Here is a 12,732-nt window from a genome sequence, read left to right on the forward strand (position 1 = left end):
TGTTGAACAGTCTTGGTCACAAAGGAGCACTTTGAGATTTGTGAGGAAGAGCTATACATTTAAAAATCCTTCAGTTACACTGATCTAAGGGCATGGGGTACACCTCTTGCTTTTAGTAATTGGGATTGTAATTTGTATCTACCTTACAGTAAGGCAATGCACATCAATGTGCTGAGTACATACATTGCATGCTTCCTTAGCACAGGTACGAATTAGCAATGTAGACAGTGAGGCGCTGGTTAGGCAAGAAGAGTAAAGATGCTCTAGCACCTTAAGGCTTATGTCCTATATTGTCTTCTACTCTCTCAAGAAATGCCTCCCCTGTCTACACTGCTGTTTTAAGCTCTGGATTCCACTGCCAGAGCCTCCGCGTGACTGTACAATACAGTGTAGATGCAACTGGCTTTTCACTGTCTTGTAGGTGTACATATTCTACAGGCTGCCTACAGTGTAGACAAGATCAGTCTGGTTACCACTGACATCAATGGGAGCAGAAATGGGCCCAGAAAAAGTATCAAGTGTTATAATTTCTGTTTCTTTTTTAGTTCTCAACCTATTTTCCTGGTTACTTTGATGGTCAGTACTGGCTCTGGTGGGTTTTTCTTGTATTAGGTAAGTCCTTATAACATTTGCAGTTATGCAAAAAGTGACTTTGAAAGACAGGTATTGATGTATTCGTTACCAGATGTTTAAAGGTGTCAGGCCAAAATGTTATATTTTAAAAGAAGATTATTCTGATAGTCAGGGCTCGCCGAGCCGCAGCAAGCCCCGCTCGCCAGCTGTGCTGTCTGGCAATCTGCACATGCGCAGATCGTTCTGTGCATGTGCAGATCGCCTGAACCCGGCTCTTCCGGGTTGTAATCTACTCGCCACGAGCGAGTAGATTACATAGATTGTCGAGCCCTGCTGATAGTGAATGTCTTCTAGATTTGTGTGTGTATTTCAATTCCTCTACTGTCATCAGAAAATTAAGGAGCAAAAGCATACACATCTTCTCACCAAAAATGATTAAAGACAATCAGAGAGCAGCCCTTTCTCATTCTGACAGTATCTGTTAGGAGTTGAATCAATGGTTTGGCTTACAGAAGAAACTCTTCCACTCTAGTGATTAAAATGCAAGTAGTATATGATATGGAACAAATCAGTTTGTTAGACAATAGTAGGACATAATGTGGACTGGTGGGTCCTTTGAGAAATATTAATTATCTAAAAATATGTAGATGATCAACTTTGCTGCACCAAAACAATTACCTAGGTCAGTGGTTTCCAACATTTTTTATACCAGGGATCGGCAAACCCATTCACAAACTTCTTCTGGACCAGTAACATTTTATTTGCATATTCATCACCCCTGAGCTCCAGCACGTAGACCATGGCAGGCCGGGCGTCTCACCTGAACAAAGGAAGGGGTGTGGCTACCTGGGGGATGTGTGTTCGGTGGTTTTGGGAGAGGCAGTCTTGGCTAGGAAAACATAAAGAGAAGAGACTAAGCTGAGTACTGAGGGTTCAGGGCCTGTGGACTCCTACCCCAAGGGGTCTTAGGCTGCCTGGCCCTGACTCCTGTAATCATATCATGTCTATGCTGTGCTGTGTCCTGGATAAGCAATAAATCCTCTCTGTTCTACTGACTGGTGGAATCTCATCTTGCTGTGGACGGGGGTGCAGGATCGGGGGGGTACCCAACATGCCGCCACAATACGTTTGTCGGTCTGCAGTATAAAAAGCCCCGGCACCGAGTGCCAGCCCTTATCCCTAGAGCCCCTCACTCCTCCACTACCATCCCATCACCAGCCACTGAACCCAGAGAACCCTGCACCCAACCCCCCAGTGCCAGCCTCTCGTCCTCAGAGTTCCCTAGTGCCAGCCTCCGCGCCCCAAACACCTCAGTGGCAGCCTCTTGCTTCCAGAGTCCCACTGCACCCCATCTCCCAGGTCCCCCGTGCCAGCCCCCAGTCCGCAATATTAGCCCTGTCTCCAGAGCCAATCCTGTCGCCCTGCTCCCCTCACTACTAGTCCCACCCCCAGAGCCCTCCCAGTGTCAGCTCCCCATCCTGGATGGCAATGCCCCTCAGTGTCAGCTCCCCACCTTAGAGCCCCCCAGTATCCTTGTGTCTGTCTTGCCCCCCATAGCTAGCCCTGCCACAGCCTCCCATTTCCCGCTGAGTGAAGACCATTTCCCTATGTGGCATCCTGAACTCTTACTGATCACTGCAGCAGCTGGGCTCCACGTGGTGCTGGGCTCCAGCTAAGCGTCATGGCAGTCGGGCTGCCTGCTGAGTGCTGCGGCAGCTGGGCTCCTCTTGGCGTTTGGCCCCCACTGAGCATTGCAGCTGCTCATCATGCAGCCCCGCCAGCTGGAGCTGGAACCAGGGCCACAGTGAGGCCCCACTCAAGCCGCAGCATGCCATATTGTCTTCCGGGCCATTCACCTTGCTGCTGTATGGGGAACCCCAGTGGGTGGGGCTCATTAGGAGCTGGGGGTGTGGCCTAGCAGTGTGCCTCAGCCCAACAGGCAGGGGTTTGCAGTCTGCTGCCGGTCCGCAGACTAGCGGTTGGGAACTGCTGACCTAGGTACCAAGTGATACTTAACTTTGTACTATTAATGTGTAACGCATGTCAGTGTTCCAAATGTGTCTCCTAATGTTGTAGCCAGCTGATACTCAGCAATTTTGTTCTTTGACACTGAGGCTAATATTTAGCTGTAAATCTACCTATGTGATCGAATAAAAGTGATAGTACAATTAAACTGGTACAAGAGACCACCTTTCTTAGGCAACTTCTTCCCTGAAAAGACCATCCCAAAGTCTCCCCAGGTATACTCAGTGCAATTCTGCTGCAGCTTCTTGCTGTTGATTTTTGTTGTTGTTGTTGTTGTTCTTGTTCCTTGAGTGTTGCTTACCACATATTTTACTCAGTTTTAAGAATCTTGGCATGTTTCTGAATTATTTGTATTAAGTAAAGGAATTTTGCCATCTAGTGGCAACCTAATTTGTTGCATACAAAGGAGGTACAGTAAAAGGAATATTTAGCACTTGGGTAGCATTTTCTGTCTGATGCTCTCAAAATCTGTGGAAGTACTGATGAACTTCATGGAATCATAAACCTTATTGTTGTTTGACGTGTTGGAAAAATGAGTAATATTTTTTCCTTTTAATCTACTAAAATCTACCTCAAAAGTAATTAAATTCAGAAAACATCTGGGTCTGTCCTTCCAGTGGTGCATATAGTAAATAAGATAGATTTCTTGTATAAGTTTTCAGCTATTAGTTTCAAAGACTTTGTTCTGGGGCTTGATTCTGCAAACTCCTGCTCAAGCAAGAGCTCCTATCAAAAGTGGTGTTCTTGTGAGTTGGGTCTCCTAATTTGTACTATTTTAATAAAATACCATTATTTTTCATAAAGACAAAAAAATCACAACCATGTGTATATTAGTAGTACAGGCAGTCCCCGAGTTACGCGGATCCAACTTATGTCGGATCCGCAGTTACGAACGGGGCTTTTCTCGCCCCGGAGGGTGGGAGCGGCGGGACGCCCAGATGCGCCGCCGTCCTCCGGGGCAAGAAAAGCTGCTCCCTGTCTCTCTGGTCTTCAGGGAGACGGGGAGCAAAGCCTTGGAGCATGCCTGCAGCGGGACAGCCCGGGCGCGCTTGAGCTGTCCCCCTGCGGGCTTGCTCTGCGGCTTTGCTTCGCGTCTCCCAGGTCAGCAGACCAGGGAGACGGAGCAAAGCCGTGGAGGACTTGGGCGGTCCCGCCACCCCCGTCTCCCTGGTCTGCTGGGGGGGGGGGGGTGTGCAGCTAGTCCCCCCCCCCCCCCAAGCAGACCAGGCTTTTCTTGCCTACCCCTGGGGTAGAGCAGCTGGGGGCTGCCGGTTTGGTCCCGCAGCGCTGCTCTGGACCAATCCGGCAGCACCCCAGCTGCTCTGCCCCAGGCGTCCCCAAGTCAGCCGCTGCTGAAACTGACCAGCGCTGACTACAGGAAGCCCGAGGCAGAGTTGCTCTGCCTCAGGCTTCCTGGAATCAGCCGCTGATCAGTTTCAGCAGCAGCTGACTTGGGGACGCCTGGGTTTCTTAAGTTGAATCTGTATGTAAGTCAGAACTGGCGTCCAGATTCAGCCGCAGTTGAAACTGATCAGTTTCAGCAGCGGCTGACGCCAGTTCCGACTTACATACAAATTCAACTTAAGAACAAACCTACAGTCCCTATCTTGTACGTAACCCGGGGACTGCCTGTAATAATAATATTTTTTCTATAATTTTCTTAATCCAGACTTCTGAAATCATATGTACAAGAGATATAATGCACATATAAACACACAAAATAAGCCGAAGCATGTTATCAGAGGAAATGGTTTCAGATCTTTAGTGACATAATCATACATTTCCAATAAAGATGACTATATTTCATAAATCTATTCCTCATTGGAGTTATTTTTTCTAGTTCGTCTTGATCACTACAGTATTCATCTCGATCAGCAATTAAGATTTCTTTAGCTGACTTCCAGATTTGTAGAACTTCTAAGTAATTAGGTTTACCCTTAAAATAAGCTTTCTAGTTGTTCATTAATATGGAAATCCAAAGTTTAAATATCATAATCCATAAACAATTCTATATTCAGTTAAATACCACAAGTGCTAAGAATCAGAGGCCTTCTTTGTAAGATATTGTGAGATGGCCTAGCCTTTTCTAAATAGAGAAGAAAACATTGGAAATTACGTAGATTTTGTTTAACTGAACAAATGTGTTTCCCCCCCTCCCCCCCCCTCAAGGTTTTCTGCTGTTTCTCAGAGGATTTATCAATTATGCAAAGGTTCGGAAGATGCCAGACATGTTTTCTACTCTTCCCAGGACCAGAGTTCTCTTTATTTACTAAAGGTAAATCTTACACACTTTTGACTTTTTTGTTTTACTTTACTAGGTAATTTCTTTAGCCTGGGTCTACTCTGCTATGATTTCACAAGCCAAAGCCAATGCTGATATTGTATTTCCTGGGCTCCTGGATATTAGTCCAGCTTCCCTATAACAGCACAGCAGGAGTCTAATTTGATTTAACATGAATTATCAAGTATCTGTTTCAAAGTTTGATGAAGGGAATCTTAAATGTGTTAGATTCCAACATTTGAAATACTAGAACAGATCCCAACTGCTGGTACACTTGTGCATTCCGGAGGATGTGACTTTAAGAACAAGTAATGCACTTGAAACATATGGCATATCCTCAACATGAGTTTAGGTCACAGACCAAGCCTGAGCAGAGGCATATAGCAATGTCTTTGGCTTATATCCCAGAACCAGCAATTCATCTGGGTTTTCTGTATTACTCATTCTCTGCCAAATTCTGGGAGAAACTCTAAAAGCCACTTTCACAAGACTTTAACTAATTGTAGTATCTGAATAATTTCAGGATATTTTTAACATAAAACATTCACCCACTTTTGGGCTGCACATTAGTGTATTGCAGTGGTCTTGTTCTTTGCTAAAATCTTAGTGGGACCTTGACGGATGTTTAACTGGTTCAACTTTCTTAGCACACTTACAGTAGATAATAGCTAGCATGAACTTTCGCTCTCTCTTTGAAGCAGAAAAAAATCCCTGTAAGTAAGAGGTTGCTTCCCAGATGATGAATGCAACATGATGCTCCATGAAGCCAGTTTTCCCCAGGGAAGTAGTAGAAAAACAAAACTTTAAATCAGGTGTCATTAAATTGTTGGGCCTTCAAAACCAAGGCTTTGATTTCTGTTCCATTGTCTCTTCACTAGGCCAGGAACCACACACATTGCAATGGTTCTGTTTTATTAAACTGAATCTGGAAATACTATAAAAAGAAATTGTGGTGTGGTGGATTCATTGTTTGGGTTTCCCCCCTTCTTAGGGTTTGCATTAACCTCTGAACCCCTCTTAAATTCACTTTGTTACTTGTACAAGTTGCATGTTTAATACTTGAATACGAAAGCTGTTTCTGGTCCCAGCAGCTCATGTTCTGCTTTTGTTGCTGGAACAAGTGACTTGTTTTGCTTTTTTTTCCTGAAAGCAGCTCTTCATCCCTATATGTATTTTTAGGGTGTGTCCGTCCATCTGTCTGTCTGTGAGTCTGTTTGTTCAAGAACTCCTAAACAGTAAGAGCTAGGGCCACCAAATTTGGTATACAGATTCCTTTTATCCTAACTTAAAGCAAGGTCAGGGTTTGATTGTGCCAGGAAAACAGGAAGTCCTGGAATGAGTCTATTGTCAATGTGATATGGAAAAGGGAGGGGGCAGAGATGAGGGATGTAATACTCTCAGAGGCCACTGGGAGCAGCGAGCGCAGGGAAGAGTGACCACTGGAGGTAGAGGCACCACCAAGAGAGTGGCCAGCTGGAGATGGGGCTTGCCGTCTTGCCTGCCACCAGACCAGGTAAGTAGCCCCTCTGCCCCAAACTCTTACTCCCCTCCCCCCTCCCCTTGGCTGCTGTGCTGGAGTGGGGGGAAGGGAGAAAATCTTGCCAGTTGGGGAGGGACAGGCTAGTGGCAGCTGGGAAAATGCAAGTAGTGATTTTGTGCCTTCAGTTTTGGGTGCCCAACCTGAGACCTATTGAGGGGGGCTTGTCTTTCAAAGTGTGGGTGCTTAGCACTTTCAAAATCCGGTCTTTTTCTCAATTTGGGCATCAAGAAACACTAAGCACATATGAAAATTTAGGCCTTTGATGTTCCACATGCCCTAAACTGCACTCTGACTCTTCAGAGAAACCTGCAATGTGAAATATTAAGGAGAAACACCACAAAACACTTCGGCTGTGTCTACACTGGCACCCCTTTCCGGAAAAGGGATGCTAATGAGACCAGTCGGAATTGCAAATGCCGCGGGGGATTTAAATATCCCCCACGGCATTTGCATGAACATGGCTGCCGCTTTTTTCCGGTTCGGGGTTTTGCCGGAGAAAAGCGCCAGTCTAGACGGGATCTTGCGGAAAATAAGCCCTTTTCCGGAAGATCCCTTATTCCTACTTTCAATTTACTCCTTAATATTTCAAGTAGAAATAAGGGATCTTCCGGAAAAGGGTTTATTTTCCACAAGATCCCGTCTAGACTGGTGCTTTTCTCCGGCAAAACCCCGAGCCGGAAAAAAGCGGCAGCCATGTTCATGCAAATGCCGCGGGAGATATTTAAATCCCCCGCGGCATTTGCAATTCCGACTGGCACCCCTTTCCGGAAAAGGGATGCTAATGAGACCAATGTAGACACAGCCTTCTGATATCACTATAGCATCCTTTTATTTTTCCTGGTGCCAAGGAAGGAAAGCTGCTATTTCAACTACTTACTTTCTTATACTGTAAAATATTTGATTATGTATCTTAAAAATAATTTATGATGAAAGTTGGAGGATATTATAGGTTAGCTTTAAGTTCACATGTTTGTTTCTAGTAGCAAGAACAGCATTGCGAGATAATGGACTCGTTCTGCTGATTCTTTAACACATATTTTGAGAAAGGTAGTCTTAACTTCATTCCATATTTGTAGCTGGAAAGAAAGTATATATTTTAAGGACATTTATTTTGCCATATACTAATTGTAGCTAGTCACACAAAGTGTAGGTTTTTTGCTGAGAGGAATTGAAATCCATATACACTAAAAGGAGGTTCCTTCAGATGTAAGTTACAATTTTAATTGGCAGAACTAGATCTGAGTATTGTCTGCCCTTCAAAAGGAGAGTGGGAATTTGTCTGTTGGAACTATTCCTGTGTATAGTAGCTTGTTTGAGTTTGGTCTGTTAGAGAACCTAATTTTAAAAAATCTATATGACGGAGCCTAGAGTCCTTATCAGAATGGTTATGACCTTTTACTCTTCTTTGACTGAGACATCTCTTGTATGGCAATGTTCATGCGTGCTGTGGAGAAGAGTCAAATGGGGAATTTAAAAGTTGCTCATAAATATTACCTAATTATACTAGTTGTGCCTGAGCAGACGCCTATTGAATACACAACAGTCTATTCAGTTCTGACTAGGGATGTTAAGAAGTGGGTATTTGACTAATTGATAAATTTTTTATCAACTACACAATTAGTTGATAAGGGAAGGTGCTCAGTCCCAGCTCATGCCAGCTACCCCTGCTGCAGCTCTGCGTTTTAAACATAGTAAGAGCTAGGCACCCTGGCCATCCATCACCTACTACATTTAAAATGCAGAGCCCACAGCAGGGTAGGTCCCAAACCTGCAAGGTGGGACTCAGCCGGGCTCCTCAATTCTGGCTTGCGCCAGGTCCAGCAGCCCCTGTCTGGGGAGGGGGCGGGTCTCAGCATGGAGTTGATAGAGGCAGCAGTGGGGGATGAGAGGGCAGGTGGCACCTCTGGGGGAACCAGCTTTTAAGTGGGCTCCCTCTAGCATCAGCACAGGCTCCTGCTTCCCCCCCACCCCGCCTCTGATACAGAGGCAGTGGGGGAGGAGGGAGGGCTGGGAGGGAGAAATGCAAGTGATTGACTACTCACTTACATCCCTAGTTCTGACAAACATGAACACACTGTAGATGCTGAAATGTGAGTTCTTTGACAGACCTTTCAGATTATTTGTCCAAATTGATTAAATTATATATGAGAACAGAGAAGACAAAGTTTTATTAAGGGATTTTGTGGCCCCACAGCATTGTATTTTCAGGCCTGTGTTAAACCACGTTTACATTTAAAACAAACTATACAAAGTGCTTTAAGTAGTTTGACAGTCTTATAACAGCATAATAATGATCATCCAGCAACAACAGAAATCCTATCTGGATAGAAGCAAGTAAGTCACATCTTCACTTTCTCCCATAGCCCCAGGAATATACCTAGTCCTTCTCTAAAAATGTATCTTAGGGTATGTCTACACTACCCTCCTAGTTCGAACTAGGAGGGTAATGTAGGCATACCGCACTTGCAAATGAAGCCCGGGAAATTCAAATCCCGGGCTTCATTTGCAAGTGCGGTATGCCTACATTACCCCGCTAGTTCGAACTAGCAGGGTAGTGTAGATATACCCTTAAGGATTAAATAGATTTTTTTTTTCATAGCAATAATACTAAAGACTGACTTGTCAGATGTTTGGACTGCATTGCATCCTTCCAAAAGATATTATTGCATGTGTGATCAGTTTCCATGCACCTCCTGTAGTTGTACACATCTCTCTAAGGTTTCTACATCTGCTGTGCCTCTGTGGTCTAGGTAGGTGCTTTGAAAGGGACAAGACGCTAGCTCTCCTGATTGCCCTTGTGTCACTTTCTTCTCCTTCTGAGGGAGCTGGATTAGATGTACATGAGAAGACTAATTTTAATTGGATTGGTTTTAAAATACCCCTGAAGTCTTTGAGAATAAATAGATATGAAAAATGCTGACTCCTGAAGAAAATATTACTTCAGTTGGCATTTGCTTTCAAGTGTGCTCCACCCATTATAACATCATTGATGAGAGCCAGACAGGCTGAGCATAATAAAGAGGAGATATTATAAATAAGCTGTGTGTAGTAATATTGAAGGTAGGTGGTGAAAGAATCAGTAGCTATGTATTGGGAACCTTGTGAAGAAATCAGTGTTTTCTGTGTTTACCTTCCCTTAAAGTACATTTCCTTTTAGATGTAGCTAATTTAACTGTTCTCCAAATAGTCCTGTACTGACCTTGACCTTGTGAGGGCCCAGAATGAGGAGAGAGTAAAAAAAATTCCAAAGTATGGTTCAGGCTTCCAGAAGAGGCCCAAGGATCATTGCTTTTGAGTGGCTTGTGAACTTGAAATTGAGATTTTCTGTATATACTCCTGTTAGTTCACTTGAATTACAAGCTGGTATGTGTCTCTTATGAAAATAAATGAACAGAGTTGTTCTTGGACAAAAACGGTGAATGAGTGGTAGAAGTGCACAGAACATTCTGGAACCTATCATTGTTAAGAGGGTGATTGTTGTTTTTAGTTTTCTGAGGGATGGGGGGGAGGGTGGTTTGCACATGCCAAAAGTAGTTAACAGTAAAATGAACCTAGCTGAGAGCTTGGCATGTGTTATTTAAATACGGTGTACTAATGGGTCATGTTATATACCACTGCTTGAAATCTTCCTTGTGTCTGACTGCGTGTAGTTGGCAGGGCAAATCCATATCCAAGCAGAGTATACAAACCACAGTGCAGGTGAACTATGTTCATACTTTATCCTTGGAACAAAAACATCCCAGCCAGAGTAATCAGGATAGAGAGTTTAGGAGGTATGGCTTCTCCAGTATCCCATCTGTTTGCTAGAATGTAGCCATATTAGGGGCTCAGACAAATCAAACCAAACATGGATCAAAGTCTGCTCTGCCATTATTCAAATATAGGTTGAATGGCATTATTATGGATTTACACCAGAATAACCAAGAACAGAATCTGGACCACTGTCTTCCTTTTTCTGTTTTATGTTCTAGAGGGGCTTGAACTTTTTGAAATTGTCAAATACGCATAAAACTACTGTGTGATTGTGCCATCGTTATAATCTTATAACTATGCTCAGCTGCATGTTGTATGTCTTCCAACATCCTGCACTCTTTGTGAACTACATCCTTCTCTTAACCAAAATAACAGTCTAACTATAGTTTCAATATTCAATATCCTTTTCTGACAGATGTTTTCTGGCAAATGTCTTCCTGCGTTAATGAATTCTCCCTCAAGAAGTAACAGGACACCTGCAGGAAGTGAATCAAGACTCTGAACACAGAAGAAAAAATAATCACCTGCTTTAAAATAAATAAAAGTACTGTTGAAATGGAGAAACATTTCTTTCTATTTGTTTCTAGGTGTAAAATTTTAATAGTTAATGCAGAATCCTGTAATCATTGAATCGTTAGTGGGCTAATGTTTGAAAAAGCTATTGCAGTCAAGTCTGTGATGTACTAATAATGCCTTATATAGTATTTGTAGTATAGCATGAGCTATGCCCCGATGGCCAGTCGGGGGCAGTCTTGCTTTATTTTAGTCTCCATCTTAAAAACTATTCTAGAATCCAATATTTTAGTGTAAAATATGTATAATGCTGGCTATTTTGAAGGGGTGTTCTCAAAAGTTTAGAAGACTGTTTTGTTATGGCTACATTTCTGCACATACCTATCTGCTGACAAATCTAAAACTGTGGTTTCTATACCTGAAAATAAAATCAGTATGCACAGTAGATTCTTTATGGTATAATTGGGACAAAGTATTTGAAGGTGGCACCAGTATTTTTTTTTATATAGTTTATTCTAAATCTTGCAGTATATTTTACTTTCATACTGCATACTGGACTAAATAGGGTTTTTTGCAATATATGCTGGTAGTGTAAAGCTCAAAGATCACAATGCAACTTTGTATAAAAAAATTGACCTTGCAAAAGAAGGGTCATCTTTTTTTTTTTTTTTTTTTTTTTTTTTGGCTTTGGGACTTTTGGGATGATCCCTAACATACCTGTAATTCTTGCTTTTATAATTTGTGTTAGCAGAAACTATGATGAGTGTAGATTTAATGTGCACTTTTGTGCTTTCTGCCAAGTGATAATTCACCTTGGAGTTTTACTATGTTAAAACTGTAAATATAGCAGAACGTTAATAAATGTTACTTATGTAGCAATTTTTGCTGAAGATAAGTGTTTTATTTAGAAAATGAACTTTATTGGAATCTGGATATCGGCTGCCATTACCATCTGTTTAATATCTTGCAAACCAGTGTGATACAAGTGGAACTTCATTTCTGTAGGGGAAAGTTTTCTACACTTTTTTTCTTGAACTTTCAAGGTCTTTCTCCCTTTTATATAAATAGTTCAAGCCCTTCAGGTAATGTCCAAATTCTAGCTATCCTTCTGGCAATTTTAAACGAGTAATTATATGAACAATTTTTAATTGTTTTTGTTAGTCTTGAATGTATCACTATGTATTTATCAAATTATTTATTCAATGATTTATTCATAGTCTTCATGATTATTATACAGTTTTGATAAATGGGCAGTTGAACGTACAAAGATCTATGCTGGTTGCGTTGAAGTTTTAAAAAAATATGAGAATAAATGTACACATTTGTGGCAGGGAGAATTAAGTTTACCCTGCAAAGTAAAATCTGCAGCATTAGAGAACTCTAAATCACATTTGCCCAAACTTGGTAGATTAGCCTTATGTTTTTTCCCCTGGCATTTGGGCCTTTATTTGGTCTTGTATATTCAGGGAACTGGAATATTTAGCATTCCTGTTTCTGTTCATTTAGTGGCCAAAGACTTGTCAGACCAAGTGTTCAGTTACTTGTTTAAGAGATCAGTTTTAGTGATTCGTTTCAAGGAATAATTATTTTGGTGGGTGGGCTGTATAGGGATATAGACAGAAATATTCTGTAGAAATGGGTGAATGATTGAGCTAGTTACCTGAAGTGTTTGTACACTAATGTGAGAAGCCTGGGCAACAAATAGGAAGAACTGGAGGCCCTGGCCCAGACCAAGAAATATGATTTAATTGGGATAACAGAGACTTGGTGGGATGACTCGCATGACTGGAGTGCTGTCATGGAAGGGTATAGACTGTTCAGGAACAACAGGCAGGGGAGAAAAGGAGGAGGTGTTGCACTATATGTAAGAGAGCACTACGATTGCTCTGAACTCCAGTATAAAGAGGGAGAAAAACCTGTTGAGAGTCTATGGGTTAAGTTTAAAGGAGCAAACAACAGCCTTGATGTTGTGGTTGGTGTTTGCTACAGGCCACCGGATGAGGTAGATGAGGCTTTCTTCGGACAACTGAGCGAAGCTTCCAGATCA

At 42.5% G+C, this 12,732-nt stretch overlaps 1 protein-coding gene across 1 annotated transcript in view; it reads left to right on the forward strand.

The window, feature by feature from the left end:
* NDFIP1 (Nedd4 family interacting protein 1) overlaps nucleotides 1–11,564 on the forward strand; it is a 48,484-nt gene extending 36,920 nt beyond the window's left edge. Inside the window, exons 6-8 of the mRNA XM_075900316.2 lie at nucleotides 546–612; nucleotides 4,768–4,873; nucleotides 10,588–11,564. Of these exons, the coding sequence (XP_075756431.1) occupies nucleotides 546–612; nucleotides 4,768–4,871 (171 nt within the window). The 3' untranslated portion in view covers nucleotides 4,872–4,873; nucleotides 10,588–11,564. The remainder of the gene's footprint in view (nucleotides 1–545; nucleotides 613–4,767; nucleotides 4,874–10,587) is intronic.
* The last annotated feature ends 1,168 nt before the right edge of the window (nucleotides 11,565–12,732 follow it).

This window comes from Pelodiscus sinensis, chromosome 16 (assembly GCF_052426305.1).
Source record: "Pelodiscus sinensis isolate ZL-2025 chromosome 16, ASM5242630v1, whole genome shotgun sequence".
Taxonomy (NCBI): Eukaryota; Metazoa; Chordata; order Testudines; family Trionychidae; genus Pelodiscus; species Pelodiscus sinensis.